The sequence below is a fragment of the Osmerus eperlanus genome, chromosome 14 (assembly GCF_963692335.1).
Source record: "Osmerus eperlanus chromosome 14, fOsmEpe2.1, whole genome shotgun sequence".
Taxonomy (NCBI): domain Eukaryota; kingdom Metazoa; phylum Chordata; class Actinopteri; order Osmeriformes; family Osmeridae; genus Osmerus; species Osmerus eperlanus.
The window spans coordinates 3,563,001-3,580,378 of NC_085031.1; the positions used below are offsets into that span (position 1 = coordinate 3,563,001).

Sequence of the window (17,378 nt, forward strand, 5' to 3'; positions counted from 1 at the left end):
CTTTGCGTGTTCATGTCAGGCTGCGCTACGTGCTGAACACACAAAGGGCTATGATGAGAGAGGAGACCCTGGGAACGTCACATGCACACACTCACACACACTCACTCACACACACACACACTCACACATACACACACTCACACACACACTCAAACACACACACATACACTGTATGCCTCCCTTCTGATACAACAGAGCTAACAGGCTTCTACAGTCTCAGGTTGAGGCTGAACCCTCATCCTATCTAATCTGGCTTCAGTCAGCATGACCCTTGACATCACATAACATACTGTCAACATCTGCCTGTCCCCTACACAAACATGCAAGCACACACCTCACACACTCTACAGAACACACACATACACTCATAGTGTTTCTGTGTCGTGTGGACTATGTAATAGATGATTGGTATTCTGAGACAGCTTGTTTCGTGTTTTAAACGTTTAAAATGTCAAGGTCTTTGGGTGCTTTAAACACACACACACACACACACACACACACACACACACACACACACACACACACTGTCCTGCTATGCCCTTTTATAGGAGCACACATTCCTGTCTTCTTCATCACACACAGTCCTGCCATCACACAAACACAACATCCTCCAATCCTGCCCTCCTCTCCTCCCCATTCTGCTCTTCTGTCGACTGTCTGAAGGGCAGACTGGGCTCTGCCGTTCTAAGAGCAGCTAGTAATGTCTGAACTGCATGTCTGCAGTGCTCTCTCAGGAGCTCAGTCCCCATCTCTGTTTTACCTGCTGTCTCCTCTCTCTCTCTCTCTCTCTCTCTCTCTCTCTCTCTCTCTCTCTCTCTCTCTCTCTCTCTCTCTCTCTCTCTCTCTCTCTCTCTCTCACTCTTTGTCTGTCTCTGTCTCTCTCTCACTCCCTCCTGCTCTGCTTGACCAGAGCCGTAGGAAGTACGGCTCTTTCCTTGTACCCCCTAAAGCCATACAATCCACACGTACTCCTTAACGTTCACCTAACCTTTTAGCTCCATAAATGCCCCCCGATGACCTCACTAATGACCCCCCCTAACCCTCCTAACCCCCCCCCCCCCCGCCAACCCCACAGTCTAGAGTTATGTCTACCCTCCTGCACCACAGTTCAGGGCTGTGTAGGTAAGTGCCCACCCCCGCTCCCCCCACCCCCTCAGTTTCACCTCAGACGCTGCCAGACACTGAGCACCCGGCCAGGCATGCCCAGGAGAAATAGACCCCGCGTGTGGATGTGCAGCGTTTGCCCCGCCATATGGCCAAGCTCACTGCTCCCCGGCCAGGCTTGTCTGTCTGATGGATGAGGTCGGCTGGGCTCGTCCACAACTGCGAGGGGGAGGTCTCTTTCTCTCTCTCTCTCTCTGCCGTCTGACTCATCCACCAGCTGATTTGGTGTCTGAAAATGCTAGGTCACCCTGAAGGGGCTTAACCTTGCTAAAGAGCGCCGGAAGGGGACTAATCAGACACCCGGTGTGGGATACACACACACACACACACACACAGAGGTATGAGTGTGGCTGAGTCATCACTCAGTAACGTAACATATAGTGCAGTTGAACTGTATGTTTTACTGTCCGCCCCCAAACACACATACAGCACAGTAGCAGAGCAGCATTATGCTCTGTACCGACTCAGACAAGCTGGATGTGGGGGTGTTCTGGAGGAATGTGCTTAAGTTCCCAACAGATCGGTCTTGGTTTCGAGGTTGTTAGGTTCGTATGGTTCCTCTCAGCCAATCAATCTTCTCTTGCTCGGTTAAGTGTCTAGCTTTTCTGATGTGTTGATTGGAGAGAGTGAGATAGACTGACGCAGAGTGAGATGCAAATGAGAACTTGGCCATCTTGTTTAGTGTGTGTGTGTGTGTGTTTGCACCTATCCTGATTATAAAACGGGTCACACTGAGCCCTCAGGCGGAAGAGAACTAGGGAGAAAAAAAAAGATAGAGATTGAAATCTAGCTTGACCTGCAGCCTTGTACCTGAGAACAGCGAGACTTGGAGGGAGAAGACGAACGTGCTTCTGTAAAGGAGAGAGAGAGAGAATGAACATCGGCTGTAGGCCACAGGACAGAAGCATCCAGAAAAGGAAAGGAAGAGAGATTTCACGATAAATGAAAAGCTTGCTCTGCCACATCTTTTACTGAATCTACTTGCAATGCAAGTAGATTCAGTTGACCAAAGGTGCCTGGCCCCTGGTCAGCCATTCACTAACAACTGTTACATCACTCTGTTACCTTTACATTCGTATGTCTTTTATACATGGTACATTTACGGTTCTAAACGTTTTTATCAACTAGCCTGAGATGCTGCTGAACTGTAAAACATCTCTCTCTCTCTCTCTCTCTTTCTCTCTTTGTTTGAACCTGTGAGGGTGGCTCGCTGTAATTGCGTTGATTGCGAGAGATGATACAAATGACTGTGTGACACTTCAGCCACAAAGCCCCTCTCCAGTGCTCTGGACGGGTGTTATGCAAGTGTACGTGTCAGTGTGTGGGAGTATGTGCCATGCGTCAGGAGTGGCGGCGGTGGTGGCAAGGGCGCCGCGAGCGTCACTCGAGGGGACGTTTTAACGGCTGCGCCAATCGGAAGCGCTGACCCCCTGTGCTCCATAATACGCCTCTTACGTGAGTCCACAATCGCTTACTGCCCTCCGGTCCAGAAGCACTCTCAAGAGGCCATCAGCCCTGTGACTTGGAAGAGCTGAGCTAAAGGGAAGAAATCATAAAGAAAAATGATTCAGTTAGCGCAGCCGTGGGGGATTTGATTGGCCAACCGTTTGAACCATTTCTCTCCAGGTCGTTGTTTATGGTTGGGAGAAGAAGCCAAGCACCTTAATGGGACTGTCACGTTAGAACCAGCTGGAGGTGGTGCCAGAGAAGAGGTCTGTTTCTGTGCAGTAGTATGGAGAACCATGTCTGACCATTGAATTATTTCAAGAAGTAATGTTAAGATCTACATATACATTTAGCAGATGCTCTTCTCCAGAGCGACTTACAGTAAGTACAGGGACATTCCCCCCGAGGCAAGTAGGGTGAAGTGCCTTTCCCAAGGACACAACGTCATTTGACACGGCCGGGAATCGAACTGGCAACCTTCTGATTACTAGCCCGACTCCCTAACCACTCAGCCACCTGACCTGAGATCTAAGTGTAAGTTAAGACTCACACAATCCTTGACATGACGGAGAGACAAAAAGAACAGAGAGAGAATGGGAGTTGTCAGCCAACTAATTCTTGACTGACAATGTAGCGCCCCCTGTGTTCTTGGTGGGGCAGTGCCTCTGACACTTCACAGCCATAGATCTTTCCTCAAGCAACATCAGTCACAGATGTCAACAACACCAGAGAGCTGTGCCGGGCTGTGTGGTTGTGTCATGTTGCCTTATCAGGGCTGGCAAAGTACATGTACACGGCAGGATGTTCTCTGTTATCACTGTTCAAACCCAGGTACTGAACATATCTCTTAACCCCCAGAACAGTGACAATTAACTTGGATGTGCGTGTGTGTTTCTCTGTTAGTGTGTGTCTGCAGGCACAGTCGGTTGTCATCTCCATCTCTCTCCTCTCTCCCCACTGTTCTCCACTTCCCCCCCCTCTCTGCGGTCGGCCGGTTCTTGCTCTCTTTCTGTAATTTCCCTCTTTCTACTCTCCACACTCCACTTCCTCTCTGTCGTGGCCGTTCCCTCCCAGCCTCGCTCCCCTCATCCTTTCTCTCCTCCCTCCTCCAAATTCACATTGGCTCTCCTGGCCTTCCTCTCTCCTCGTCTCACGTCTGAGAGCACGTCTCTTCCTCTCTCTGCGTCTCTCCTTATTTTTCTCTCACCCCTTTTCACAACCCCCCCCCTCCTAAAAAAAGCACACATTTAATCTCTCTCTCTCTCTCTCTCTCTCTCTCTCTCTCTCTCTCTCTCTCTCTCTCTCTCTCTCTCTCTCTCTCTCTCTCTCTCTCTCTCTCTCTCTGCCTTTCCTCCTCCTCTGTTTACACTCATGGTTTATGGATGACGTCTCCCAGGCCACCGTGTGTGTGTGTGTGTGTGTGCTTTTTGTTCATTTTAATGAAAGCCTCTTGCCTTTGAATAATAAAAAAGAGAAAAATGAAAAAGTCTGGGAGCCTCAGAAGGAGAGCCCTTCCACCACACCAGTTTAATCTGTACCAGGTCTGTACCATCTGACCGGCTAGATTACAGCTCTCTCTCTCTCTCTCTCTCTCTCTCTCTCTCATCTCTCTCTCTCTCTCTCTCTCTCTCTCTCTCTCTCTCTCTCTCTCACACACACACACACACACACAGTCTCACACTGTCTCTCTTTCTATTTTATGCACACACACACACATTCTGGGTATAGTCAGGGAGATAGACTGCCTCTGTAAAGCCAAGGTGCAGTGACAGCTAAATGACTAAACGTAAATGTATGATGAAAGGAAGAAGAGAGAGACAGGTAGGTAGACAGATAGAAAGGCAGGTGCTTAGGCAAACTGACAGACAGGAAGGCAGGCAGGCAGAAATACAGACAGGTAGACAGGCAGGCAGGTAGAAGAAAGACAGGCAGGCAGAAAGACAGACAGACAGGCAGACAGGCAGGAATACAGACAGGTAGACAGGCAGGCAGAAAGAAAGAAAGACAGGCAGAAAGACAGACAGACAGGCAGACAGGCAGGAATCTCAGGCTCAGGGTGCTCTTAAGGAGTCTCCTGCTCAGTTTGTGGCTGTGCTTGCTTTAATAATTAACAGTGCTGTCAGGGATAAGGAGTACATTTATACATAGACCCACAGCTCTTCTGTGTGTATATTTATGTGAGATGGCGTGGGTCTTATCCCCGGCTTGAGGGGGCCGACAGGAAGTGATGTCGTTTTCTTACAGGAGGATCATCCCTTGGTCTAATCCTCCTCTGTCAGAAGCTGGGCCAGGGAGGCATCTCTTTTTTTTTTCTCACAGACACACACACACAGCCCACCCCCCCCACACACACCTCGCACATATCTCACACACATGCAGCACACACACCGGCACCCCTCCATCCCCCCCCCCCACACACACCCCTGCACACTCACACAGATGTGCACTGCATGGGTGGTTATGCAGCTAAGATAAAAGCCTCCCGTCATCTTTTCTAAGATTAGTCTCAAACGTGTCTCTGTCTCCACCGCGAACCACCACAATCCGTTTCTGCACGGGCACGCACCTCACTCACGCCGTCTGTGTGTTGTGCTGCACATCAACTGGGCTCGTGTCTCTCTGTAGTCCTGTCAGTCAGACGGGAGAGAGCGGCGCCTTACCTGACTGCTCCGTCGTCTCCCTCCCATCCTCTCCTCTCCTTGTCTCCCGTAGTGGTCTGCCTCTCCTTTGCTGTGGCTCTCTCTCCTTGTCTCCTTCACCTAGTCTCTCTCACCTTGGCTCTCTCACCTTGGCTCCTCTCCTTGTCTCTCTCGTCTTGTCTGTGCTTGTCTCCTCTCCTAGTTTCCCTCTTCTTGTGTGTTTCCCCCCCCGACACATACTCACACTCAAACTCTAAACCGTCTGACTCATCTGTCATCCATTGTTTTTGTTGCAGCCCCCCCTGCTGTTTCTGCGTCATCTATTTCACTCCGACTCTGATATCGAGTAGCTCTCTCTTCCTTCTTCACCTGCTAATGAAAACAGACAGTTTAATAGTAGCTGTTCTCCGATCTCAGGCTGGTCTCTGAAACGCATCTTTTTTCTTTCGATCGAGTCCCAGCATGTGAGATGGCGCCGAGTGTCATCGTGCTGTGAGCACGCGGATGTGCGTGTGCGAAGTGTAGTTGAGCGTGAATGTAAAGCGGTGAGGCAGTACTTTACACATGACGCACGCACACACACACACACAGAGCTTCTCTATTTTCAGCTGTGCTTCTGTCAGTAGGTCTTTCCCTTAGTAGATATGCGCACACGCACGGGCATGGAAACAAACACATTACTTCTCTGACTCACATTACGTTATGTATACACACACAAGCACACACCCCGTTTGCCACAGAGAGAGGGGTGTGTGTCAACTTTCTGTCAGCACAGGAAGTCTGAGGTCATGAGATTAAGTCCACCTGAGCCTTTTTTTACAGCGTCCTTCGTTTCTCCATCTCCTGCTCTCTCTCCGACTCTTCGTGTGCCTTCCTCTGCCCATTGCTCTGTCCCTCCCTGTCTGTCTCTCCATCTCTGTATCTCACTCTACCTCTACGAATCTCTCTCCCCCTCTTCTCTCCCCCTCTCCCCCTCCCCTCCCCTCTACCCCTCCCCTCCTCTTCCACTCCCTCTATCTCAGCCCGTCTGGAGTTTAGAGATAATACAGCTACATCTTAATCTGTGGGTGGTACCATCCTACAAAAGCAGGCAATTAAGTGTACAATTCCCCCTTCTTTCTAATCCCTCCCGACCCCTTATCCCTCTCTTTTCCTGTTTCGGTTTTTCTTTCTCTCTTCCATTTTCTTAATCCCTCCCTTCCCCTCGTCTTTGCCTCCCTTTCTCTCTCTCTCTCCCTCTCTCTTTTGGCCTGTGTGTGTCTCACTCCCGTGTCCTCTCTCACTCCTTTGCTCATTCTCTCGCTCTTTCGATCCCTCCACCCATGTGTTAATGTGCGTGTGTGTCATGTGTGTGTGTCCCTACAGAGCAGCCCGAGCATTTGGAGAGTACCTGTCCCACACACACCCTGAAAACCGAAACGGATCAGGTCAGCGCCCCTGTCATCCCTCCATTCCTGTTCATTTTGGTTCCAGTGGATCATTTCCTTCTTGACCTCAAACTCATCCTAATTTGAAATGTCCCTACTTTATTCCTTTGTCCATCTTTCCCACGCTCTTCTTTTTTCCCCTCTCTCTCTCTCCCTCCTCTTTCCTCTCTCTTCTTCTATAACCTCTTTCTCTTTTTTACCCCCCCCCCTGCAGCTCACCTGCTCACTGATACCTTGGTGGGTCCAGACTCTGAGTCCCTCGAGGGCAGCTGTCCTCCAAACAACAATCTCCATCCCCACCTCCACCTCAGGGGCTCTCCGACCACATCCGATCCCAGCCTGGTGAATTCTTCGCTGGGTCTGCTCCAGCCACCGCCCCCCTCCATCACCACCACCACCTCCGGCATTTCCTCAGGCAAGCCCGTCCGGCTCTCCCTCGAGCGGAGTTTCTCGGCCGAGGAGGACCAGCAGAAGTGCGTGGAGTGCGCCCTGCAGCCTGCACGCGTCTACACCATCACCGGAGAGCACGGCATGCTGGGAAGCGGCCGGGGCAGCAAGGAGAGCCTGGAGCTGGATGTCCTGAAGGGGGTTCCCTCGTCTTCGCGGGACCCCCACCACCCGAGCACCCTGGTCCAGCCCTCAACCTCCCCATCCTCCTCCTCACCCACCCAGCACCACCTCCGCCACCACCATGGAAGTGGGGGTGCTGGAAGCGGCAACCATCACCATGGCAACCATTACCACGCCGGTAACCACCACCATGCGGGGGGGAGCTCCGGCAGCGGGGGTGGAGGAGGGGGCGGGGCCAGCGGTGGGAGCAACCATCACACTCTGAGCGTGGGCGGCGGTCACCATGGACACCACCACCACCTTTCCCAGCCCCCGCTGCAGAGCTCAGTGAGTGCCCACAACATCCGGGGCTGGGGCGAAGGGGGTAAGGGCGAGGAGTGCGGCGGCCTGGCATGCGACTCCTGTGGGGGGGCCCCGTCACGCAGCCAGGGCTCTCTGGATCTGGAAAGCTCCACCCGCGAGGCAGGCAAGCAGCACAAGCGCCTAGAACGGATGTGGAGTGTGGACCGGATGACTGGGCTAGAGAGAGGTGAGGGGGGAGAGGCCGCAGTGAGGGAGAGGCGCCGAAATCCAAGGGGTGAGGGTCGGTGTTGTGGGGAGGGCGGGAGGGGGCTGGGTTCGGTGTCGAAGGCTGGATGTGACGTGGTCTGTATTTCTGACTAGTTCGTCTCTCCGTCTCTCCCTCTGTGTCTCCCCCTCTTCCTCTCTCCCTCTGTGGAGTGGATATGTGGAATGGTGCTGTTGTTGGTCGTGCTGCATCAACTCTATCTTCTACTTAATATACTGCTCTAACTGTTCATCGACACTGCTTTAACGTCAATTCAATGTTCTATCCGTCCCCAGAAGACAGCAACTGGTTTCCGAAGGAAAACATGTTCAGTTTCCAGACCGCCACGACAACCATGCAGGCGTGAGTACCATGCACAAACGTTACATGCATCGCAAATGCGTCACACAAACTCAATTTTCTCTCTCTCCGACTATCTCTCTCTCTCCTACTCTCTTTCTCTCGCTCTCACCTACTCTCTCTCTCCTACGTTCTCTCTCTCTCTCACACACACACACACACATGCAAGGACATGGAGGAAAAGAAAGAGAGACACACACACACCTTTAGTCCATAGGGAGTAATACACATGGTCAGAGTGACCTTTGGGAGACAGATGTTGGTGAAGGACATCCTGCTGCTTGTAACACCTGCCTCTCTGGGGACACACTGACATCTTCACTCTCCATGCTCTAATTGTCTGCCTCTCTCTGCCTCCTCTTTCTGATTCTTCCTCTCGGCCTCATGTACTCTCTTTTTTATCTGGCTCTCCCTCTAGTTCTCTCTCTCCTCTCTCTCTCTCTGGCTCTCTAACTCACTGATCCCTGTTTGAACATTTTCCCTCTCTCCCTCTGTTTCACGCGAACCGTCGATGGCCACCACAGGATATCGTGAGTATTCACTCCATTCCACTAGCAGCTTACTACTGACCTAATCCCTAACCCTTGGACCCTAACCCCCTGTCAAGGCTGGGTGTTTGAAGTTACATGGAAAGCAGACTCTCTACTGTAACCACTGAGCAAATCGGGAAGCACAGGCAGGGGTGTACTGTATGTGTGTTTGTCGTCAAACAGCCAACCCCTATCATCCTGACTGTGGGTGTTACGTTCAAACATTACCTGACACAAAAACAACATACAATGACTCATCCTTCTCATGGGCGGTGTCCGCCTCAGACTAACAGCTGTGTGTTTGCTGGTCCAAACGCTGTCAGCAGCTCAACCCTGCTCTGACCTAATGCAGGCTTTGCCATCAAGCAAATAAGAGTGCCCAGGAGCCCTGTGTCTGAGCCAGACCACACTGAAACCAGGACTACAAACAGGACATGAGAACAATGGGGGTGTTTCAGAAAGCAGGTTTATTGAATACTTAGAGTTAGTTAACTAAAAGTTGATGGAAACTCTTGGTTTAGGGTTTCAAAGAGCCAGCTCAGCATTTCTCTGACTCAGTTACTACGGTAACATACTCCGTGAAGCTATCCTGTTGATTGCACCTAAATAATATATCAAATTTGCGCACGCACACATACACACATTTTAAAAACTCAACTTATTTTGCTGCTGCAGTGGTATTTCTTTTTAAAATGAAATATCGGTTCATATTTGGCATGTTCGGCAGTCATATTTTTTTATTCCACTGGGGTTAAATGGGCAGTTTTTGTATTTTTTTCCTTGTGTTGCCATGATGAAAAGTGTTATCTACGGAGCCCCTAAAGGGACATAGGGGAAAAACGAGATACTTTCTGGTGCGCACGAGAAACTTTCTTGTTACAACGCTGAAGTATCTGGTGGATACCGCATGCACAGAAGCGTGCATTAGATCTGCTGTTTTCATGCCTGGACATGACAGAAAGAGGATTATTTGAGCTGTATATATATAGCTGTATCCACCTTGAACTTACTTATAAGGACATTAAAAGTTTGCTTGCAAGTCGTCACCACTATATTATCTAGAAAGACATTAAAAACGAGTCGTGTCGTCTGTTTTGGTGCAAGGGATAGATCCGTCTTGACCAGGTGCCAAACGTGGCTTACGCACGAAACGGGGCTGAAAATGTGCATACGCCACTTCTCACGCAAAGGTTGTGATTTATAAAAAACAACCTTGACGGGAGAATGTGCGGTCCTCCACGCAAACTCTGACCCATGCGTAGGCCTACGCACATTTTGGAGACAGTGGAAATTGGCGACACAGATGACCATATTGTAGTCAGACTGCAGAAAATAAATGTGGGAAGAACGATTACTCATAATATTTATATATTTTGTTTTCCTCACACACGTTTTTTTCACTCCATATCATCATTATCATGAAGATTAAAAAAAGTTTGAGTTGGATTAAAATCCAACTCAAATCTTAACTCAAAATTCAGCGCTGTCTCAGAGTCAGTCAACCCAGTTGTGGTTTGAACTCAGAGTATGTTAACCCTGCTTTATGAAATACCCCCCTTGACAATAGTAAGAAACAAAATAATAACAAATTCAAACAAAACCCTGTAGCTAGGCCTAACTTCTGTCGTCTTATCCTCTACCCTGATGCTAACATAAACTAAACCCATCAAACCAACCTTAAAAGGCCTGTCCAATCATGCTACCCTCTGATGTCCATCCAATGCTATCCCCCACCCCCGCCCCCACATCACCAACAGAGCCAGCTAAAACCAGCAGAGCTAGCGGTAGCGCTAACACCCCGGGCTGGCAGCTAACTATGGTAGCTAGCGGGCCGCGCGTCACGCTCTGCGCCCTCCTCATGCTAAGCCCGCCATTCTTTCCCCTCATCCTTTAATTCTGTGCCACGTCCCGGCAGGGCTTTCCGGGGATTTGTGCAGAAAAAGAGAAGAGAGAGGGATCAGGAAACGGCGGATGTCATCCAGAGGTACCGTGTCCCTAGCCACAGGGTTGTGTGCTAGATGTGCCACCGCTAGTGTTGGCTTTCCCTCACTACTATTGTCCCTGGCCCCAAACCCTCTCAAATGTAACAGGCAAGACACTCAAAGTGCCCCGCCCCCCCAGGAGAATGTCAGTTCAACTGTTGGCTTTAAATAAGAAAGTAAACCCTGAAAGTGTGAAGAAGTTAGCCTCCCTTAAAGTATGTTGTATTGTTGCATTGAGGGCAGATGGTTGGTGTACGTGCAATGCATCTTCACTGGCCTGGTGTTGCTGACATCTTGGTATCATCTTACTGCAGTGAGCATTTGATTTACTAGGGGTGCAAGTGCTGACGATGGACCATATGTGAGGTTTTAGCAGATAGCAAGCTCATGCTAATGGTTGGGGGGATGCTAATGGTTGGTGAAGCTACTTGTGAAGCTCTGCGCTAATGTGGCTAGAGCTAGTTACTGGGCTGGTCGGTGTGGGTGTGACTCCCCTCCGGGGTCTGGCTGGGTAGGTGAGGGCTGAGATCGTCAGAGACTGGGGCTCAACGAGCAAGCGGGCGGACTCACGGTGCTCAGTGCTGCAGTAGAAGGTCACAGTGACACCGAGCTCAAGTCTGATTAATGGAGGAACAATAGAACGATTTGGGCTGTCTGGCAGATTCTGACAAGAGAGGGAGAAGGGGATGAGAGATAGAGATAGAGAGAGAGAGAGAGAGAGAGAGAGAGAGAGAGAGAGAGAGAGAGAGAGAGAGAGAGAGAGAGAGAGAGAGAGAGAGAGAGAGAGAGGAGGAAGCACAAGAGAGAGGGGAATAGATGGGGAAAGAGAGAGAAAGAGAGGACAACGTTGGAGAAGCCTCCAGCAAACATGAATCCTCTATCGGAGAACACAAGGGATGAATTGCAGAAGAGAGACAGAGAGGGAGAAAGCATGCTTTCAGCACTAGAGCAGGAGAGCCATCGGAAAGAACCACAGAACGAAATGAGAGAGACAATGTCAGAGGGAGGGGGAGAAAAGGGAAGAAGAGGAAAGCAAAAGAGAGGTGTAGTCCACCGACGATGGAGACGGGGGACAACGGAGCGAGGAAGTATGTGATGTCGGGAAAAGAACGAGAGATGCTGAACAACGAAAGGAAAAAGAGTTAATGAGATGTACGTGGGAGGAAAGAGGGAGGAGAGAGATGGCTAGCAGGGGAAGGAGGAGGGAGACGGAGGGGGAGAGCCTGTGACTCATCTCCAGGCTGAGTGGGCGTCAGGGTGGTTTCTCTCTTTTCATCCCCTCATTACCAAGCCTGGGTTTGTCTGTACTCTATGGACACGTGGGTAAAAAGGACAGAGGTGGGGGGAGGTGAGGTGGGGGGTTTCTGTTCTCTTCTTCATTCTCATGCCTCACATACTCATGTCAGGTGACTCACTGAGCTAATAACTAGGCCTCGTCAGCCATTAAAGAAGAGCTAGGTTTGGATCAACGGTTTAGCATTGAATTTACAGTGTTTGGACAGTAAAATGAATTTTATTCAAAGGTTTTTTTTTGTAAGAAATTAATTAAATTATACAGCTATTGATCACTTTGATGAAGTGAAGAAAAAGAAAATAGCACAGGGTTCTGAATTCCAATTATAATTATTGGGTGTGCTTTGCCTTCGGCAAGGGCACAACCTTTGTTCTCTCACATATATATTTATTTATTGGGTGTGCTCAAGCCTTCGGGGAGAGCACAACCTTTGTTCTCTCACATATATATTTATTTATTTATTATTGTTTATTTTCGCCCCCCTAAGGATCAGTCAATATTTGGACTACATACACAACGTCGGTGTCAAAAGGTTCGTCTTGGTAGCGATTGCGTTGGTTGTATTTTTATTTACGTTCCGTTGCATGGTTTAAGTAGAAATTGCGTTTTTGTGGTGAAAAGTGAAGCTAACGGTGGCTAATTTGCTAGCCACAGTCACTGACGTTACTAACGTCACTACGTCACTAACGTCACGAAAACACGCGTGACTACCTGTAGCAGAACATTCGTTTCACATCTGTTAACTTGGGGGATAGCTAGGCTAACTATAGCTTTACTGCAAGGCAGCTGCAGGAACGCCACAAGCAAAGAGGCCAGGGTGATAACTATTTACTCATTTTACTTTGTGATGTGAAACACAATTATGAAATGAAATGTACAATATTATCTGATATTATTAAGGAAGTAGGCCCACATCTACTTTTGGAAACGGTAGTCTTCTATTTCACTGAAGCATTAGCATCATAACATTAGCCTCTGTTGCCCGGGCAACACATACTACAGTGGTCTATGATGCATCTGTTTTCAATCTTTAAAATAAACATTCCTCACAAATACATTTTCGTTGTAGGATTTATTATGACATTACATTACAAGTAAACGATTTGTGGGTGAAATGATCATTACCTGTGGTTTCAAACCAGTGTTGCTCACTGCAACGCTGTAGCCTACGCGAGACACTACAAAAACATACACAGCTGTAGGAAGTCAAACGGCGACAGAACATGTTCGGCACTCCCCTTACTTAAATCAAAAGTCTATCTAACTACTAACCTGAACTTCATTGCCACAGCCTAAACGTTGTCAATCTGTTCATGAAAATAATTAATTTCAGCCTAAACCGTACAACGGAACGTTAAATCCAATTCAACCAACGCAATCGCTACCAAGACGAACACAGCAGTAGTCTACTAGTACTGTACTAGTACCGTAGTAGTACAATTTACCGGGGCAGCTTCTCCACACAGGGCTATATCGCATTTTGCGTTGTTACTGACAATGATCGCTACCAGTGAGCTTTTTATGAATGAGCGATTTTCCACTAAATAAATGTCAAGCTTATTTACGTTTTGGGGGGCATATTTTCAGTTAGCAGATGGGACTGTCTGAATCGCGATTCCATCTTCTACTACCGGGTAACGTCGTAGAATAATCTTCAAAGGGGGTTCTTTATTCATGAATGAATGCAATATGAGTAGGCTAAATGCCTTAAAATATCACGAGAAGGGAAAAACTTAAAAGGACGTTTAAGTCATAGAGATTAGGTCAATTTTTACACAGGTCTGCCAAATTTATTCGTTTTGATTCAACGATGAGGCTGCCTCTTGCAGGGGAAATGAGAAGACATCTATTTCATTATACACTTCACTCGTATTTTCAGTTGTAAATGAGCAGCAAAAAAAATCTTTTAAATCTATGTAATCTTTATAAATAATAATTATGCATTTTTATATAAAATATACAGAAATATCAGTTGTAAAAATGTCATCCAAAAACGGACCCCTGTGCAACAGACAGCAAGCAAGCACACCCTACAATTTCCCCAGAAATTGTACCCTCTCTAGTTATAATTTGGTGTTGCTTAACTATAAACTGACAGATTCCCTACATGGTGTCTCAGGTGAAATAAGGACACACTGTTTCTGTGGCCTCCTGTGGTCTTACGTTTGTCCATCCACGCACGCACCACACCACACCACACACACACAACACACAGAGGACTGACCTCATTAGCTGGCCGGATGCCTTTCTTAAGGAAGAAGAAAGACACGTGGAGGCGTAGAGCGGCTACATGAACAGGCAGGACTTGTGTTCATCTTCTCCAAAAGAACAATTAGAGGCTACAGAACAGCAGATGTGCAAAACGTGGAAGACAGGAAGCGTAACAGAGAATGTTACACAGTAATAATGACAATTAGAGAGTGGTCTCTCAGATGTAATCCTGTTGAATACTGAAAAAATGTTGAAGCCAGTTAATAAATGCTTTTACTATTGCGATTCTGTTAGGGTCAGGGTCATCATAGGGTCATAATCAGTATGTTGGGCCAGCATCAATTATTGTCTGGCTGTGTTTTCATAGTGTCCAAAGTAAGTATAGGAGGATAGCACAGTACTGTTGTTTGTTGGTACTGAGAATGTATTTGCCTGCAACTCATCGAGCAATAAATATTTTTGTCTTTGTCGTCTTATTGTTCCTGTCTTCTCAACCTTATCTTTGTTGTGTCACGTAAAAAAAAAATATTTGGACACTTCTCTTTCATGGTTCGCCTTCCCTTCTTCTCCCTTTCTGCCCACAGAAACTTCCGGAAGCATCTTAGGATGGTGGGCAGCAGGAGAATGAAGGCACAGAGTGAGTCACTGATGTGTGTTTGTGTGTGTGTGTGTTTGTGTGTGTTTATCCGACACTTTTGTGTTATGTCCGCCCACATCATCGTTTTGGTGATTTGCATGTGTGTGTAGAACGCATGTTCCCCTGTGTGATGTGTGTGTGTTTACGGTCACTCTGTTTTCTGCATGCCCCTGTGCACATGTTGTGAAAGTGTACGCGTGAAACAGCATCGGTTTAATGAAAGGATGAGAAGTGGTGTGTGTGTGAGTGTGTGTTTTACGTGTGGGTTGTCTATACCTGCTGAATGTCACGTTGACATCATTATGCTAACGACATGGAGAGCATAGGATCGTTTTGATCTGTGTGGGTGTGAGGAAGACTGGACACACCTCCTACCTTCAACACTTCCTGTGTGTACTCAAGAAAGGGGTGACGGTGTCTCGGTGTATTCTGTGAGTGTGCGTCTGTGTGTGTGTTTAGGGTGTGTGTGTTCAGGGTATTTGGATGTTCAGGTTGTGGGTTTTTCGGTTGTTTCGGTTGTTGTTTGTGGTGTGTATTTGCTTGTGAATGTACAGGTTGTGTATGTGTGTTCAGGGTGTGTGTGTGTGTACAGTATGTGGGTATGAATGTTCAGGTTGTGTATGTGTGTGTTCAGGGTGTGTGTGCAGTACGTATGTGCGTAGGAATGTTTAGGTTGTGTATGTGTGTTCAAGGTGTGTGTGTGTACTGTATGTGCGTATGAAGGTTTATGTTGAGTATGTGTGTGTTCAAGGTGTGTGTACAGTATGTGCATATGAATGTTCAGGTTGTGTATGTGTGTGTCCAAGGTGTGTGAGTGTACAGTATCTGTGTGTGCTCAAGGGGTGTGCGTGTTCAGGGTATGTTTGTGTGTGTGTGCGGGGTGTGAGTGTGTGACACTCTCTCCCCACCTGCACTATAGCATTTGCCGAGCGTAGAGCGAAGAGTTTCAACCGCTCCTGGAGTGACCCTACCCCTGTCAAGGCTGACTCTCCTCATGACCCCAGAGACAGTGAGTCAACACACACACACACACAGATGCATACACATACAAAAAAGCACACACTCAAACTCATTCTTATGCATATTCTCAAAATCTCAACACTTTTTCCTGTCTCTCTGCCTCACTCAATCTCTCTCTCTCTTGCACACACACACACACACAAACACACACACAAACACAAACACACCGTGATTAGCTGTCTCTGCTATTGACTCTGACCCTGTCTGTCTGTCCCCCAATGGCCGTGGGTCTGTCCAACACTCTGTGGTGCTCTTTCTCTCTCTCTGTGAGTATCTGTCTGAAACGGAGTGCTTGCAGCAGGTTTGCGTGGGTGAGTGGGTGTGTGTGTGTGTACACTGTATGTTAGTCAGTGTCTGCATGTGTTTTACGTCTCTGTGTCATCACCAGTGTGTTTTGAACTGTGTTTCTGTTTCTGTTGGCCCCATCTGCATTGAGCCAGTGCATCTATGCGAGTGTGAAGGAGAGCTGATGTTGATGACTATGAAACCGCTCCTCCCCTTTAAGTCACTGCTGTTCTCTCTGACGGCTGCCCTGTTTTCCCTCTCTGGATGACTGACACGAGCCGTTGATCTTGCTTGTCACCCCTCCTCCCTCCCTCCCCCCCCCCCCACACGCAGTTTTTCTTCTCTCACTCTTTCCCTCACCGCTCTGCTCTGTGCATTCAGTTTCTCTCTTGCGGCTGTCTTATTCCTTTATCTGTTCTTTCATCGTCGCCTCACCCTTTTCACTTTGTCCACTCCTGGAGGTCTCATTCTCTCTCTCTCTCTCTCTCTCTCTCTCTCTCTCTCTCTCTCTCTCTCTCTCTCTCTCTCTCTCTCTCTTTCTCTCACTCTCCTCTCCGTCCCCTCCCTCCTTTCTCTTTTTAACAATATTCTCCTCTCTCTCTTCGTTCGCACTCTCTTTCCCTACTCCCCTTCTTTCTCTCTCTCTAACCGTGTTCTTCCTCCACTCTCTCCCCTGGGGGGGTCGCAGGCGGGGAGCTGCAGGCCTCGTGCGGGACCTTGGACGAGGGGGGGTGCGATGACATGGACTGGGAGGAGGAGCGGGAGATGGAGAGGCTGGCCTGCGAGGGGGACGACTTCATCCCTCCTAAGATCATGGTGAGAGAACAACAACGGGCTTGAATGATAGCGGGTGGAGTCATTTCTCCATGCCACAGCCAGCCTACTGTAAGACTGATGCCGGCTGCTCACTGAATGAAGCCGTGTAAATAATACATGGACGTTGGTTCACTGCCTTGCAGGCATTAGTTGAGATGGAGCACTCTGGGGACTGAGGTGAATGTGTCTCTCCCATCGTTCTCTCCCTTCCCACCCCCTCTCTCGCTCCCTCCCTCCATGGTTCCTCCCTTCCTCTCTTCCTTCCATTCTTCACCTTTAGCTGATCTCCTCCAAAGTCCCCAAGGCAGAGTACGTTCCCACCATCATCCGCAGGGATGACCCGTCCATCATCCCCATCCTCTACGTGAGTCCCACGCGCGCACACACCCGCACGCACACACTCACGCATGCACACACACGTACGCTGACGAACATCACACCGACATATGG

At 48.6% G+C, this 17,378-nt stretch overlaps 2 protein-coding genes across 2 annotated transcripts in view; one reads left to right on the forward strand and one right to left on the reverse strand.

Annotated features, from left to right (window-relative positions):
- The window catches only part of nsmfa (NMDA receptor synaptonuclear signaling and neuronal migration factor a), a 28,846-nt gene that overhangs the window by 1,714 nt on the left and 9,754 nt on the right, over nt 1-17,378 (forward strand). The window contains exons 2-10 of the mRNA XM_062477968.1: nt 6,615-6,676; nt 6,891-7,775; nt 8,090-8,156; nt 8,678-8,683; nt 10,599-10,667; nt 14,755-14,807; nt 15,727-15,816; nt 16,801-16,928; nt 17,209-17,292. Of these exons, the coding sequence (XP_062333952.1) occupies nt 6,615-6,676; nt 6,891-7,775; nt 8,090-8,156; nt 8,678-8,683; nt 10,599-10,667; nt 14,755-14,807; nt 15,727-15,816; nt 16,801-16,928; nt 17,209-17,292 (1,444 nt within the window). The remainder of the gene's footprint in view (nt 1-6,614; nt 6,677-6,890; nt 7,776-8,089; nt 8,157-8,677; nt 8,684-10,598; nt 10,668-14,754; nt 14,808-15,726; nt 15,817-16,800; nt 16,929-17,208; nt 17,293-17,378) is intronic.
- Nucleotides 6,103-17,378, reverse strand: part of snrpd3l (small nuclear ribonucleoprotein D3 polypeptide, like) — an 87,368-nt gene continuing 76,092 nt past the window's right edge. Inside the window, exon 5 of the mRNA XM_062477967.1 lies at nt 6,103-6,112. The gene's annotated coding sequence lies outside the window, so the exon portion shown is untranslated. The remainder of the gene's footprint in view (nt 6,113-17,378) is intronic.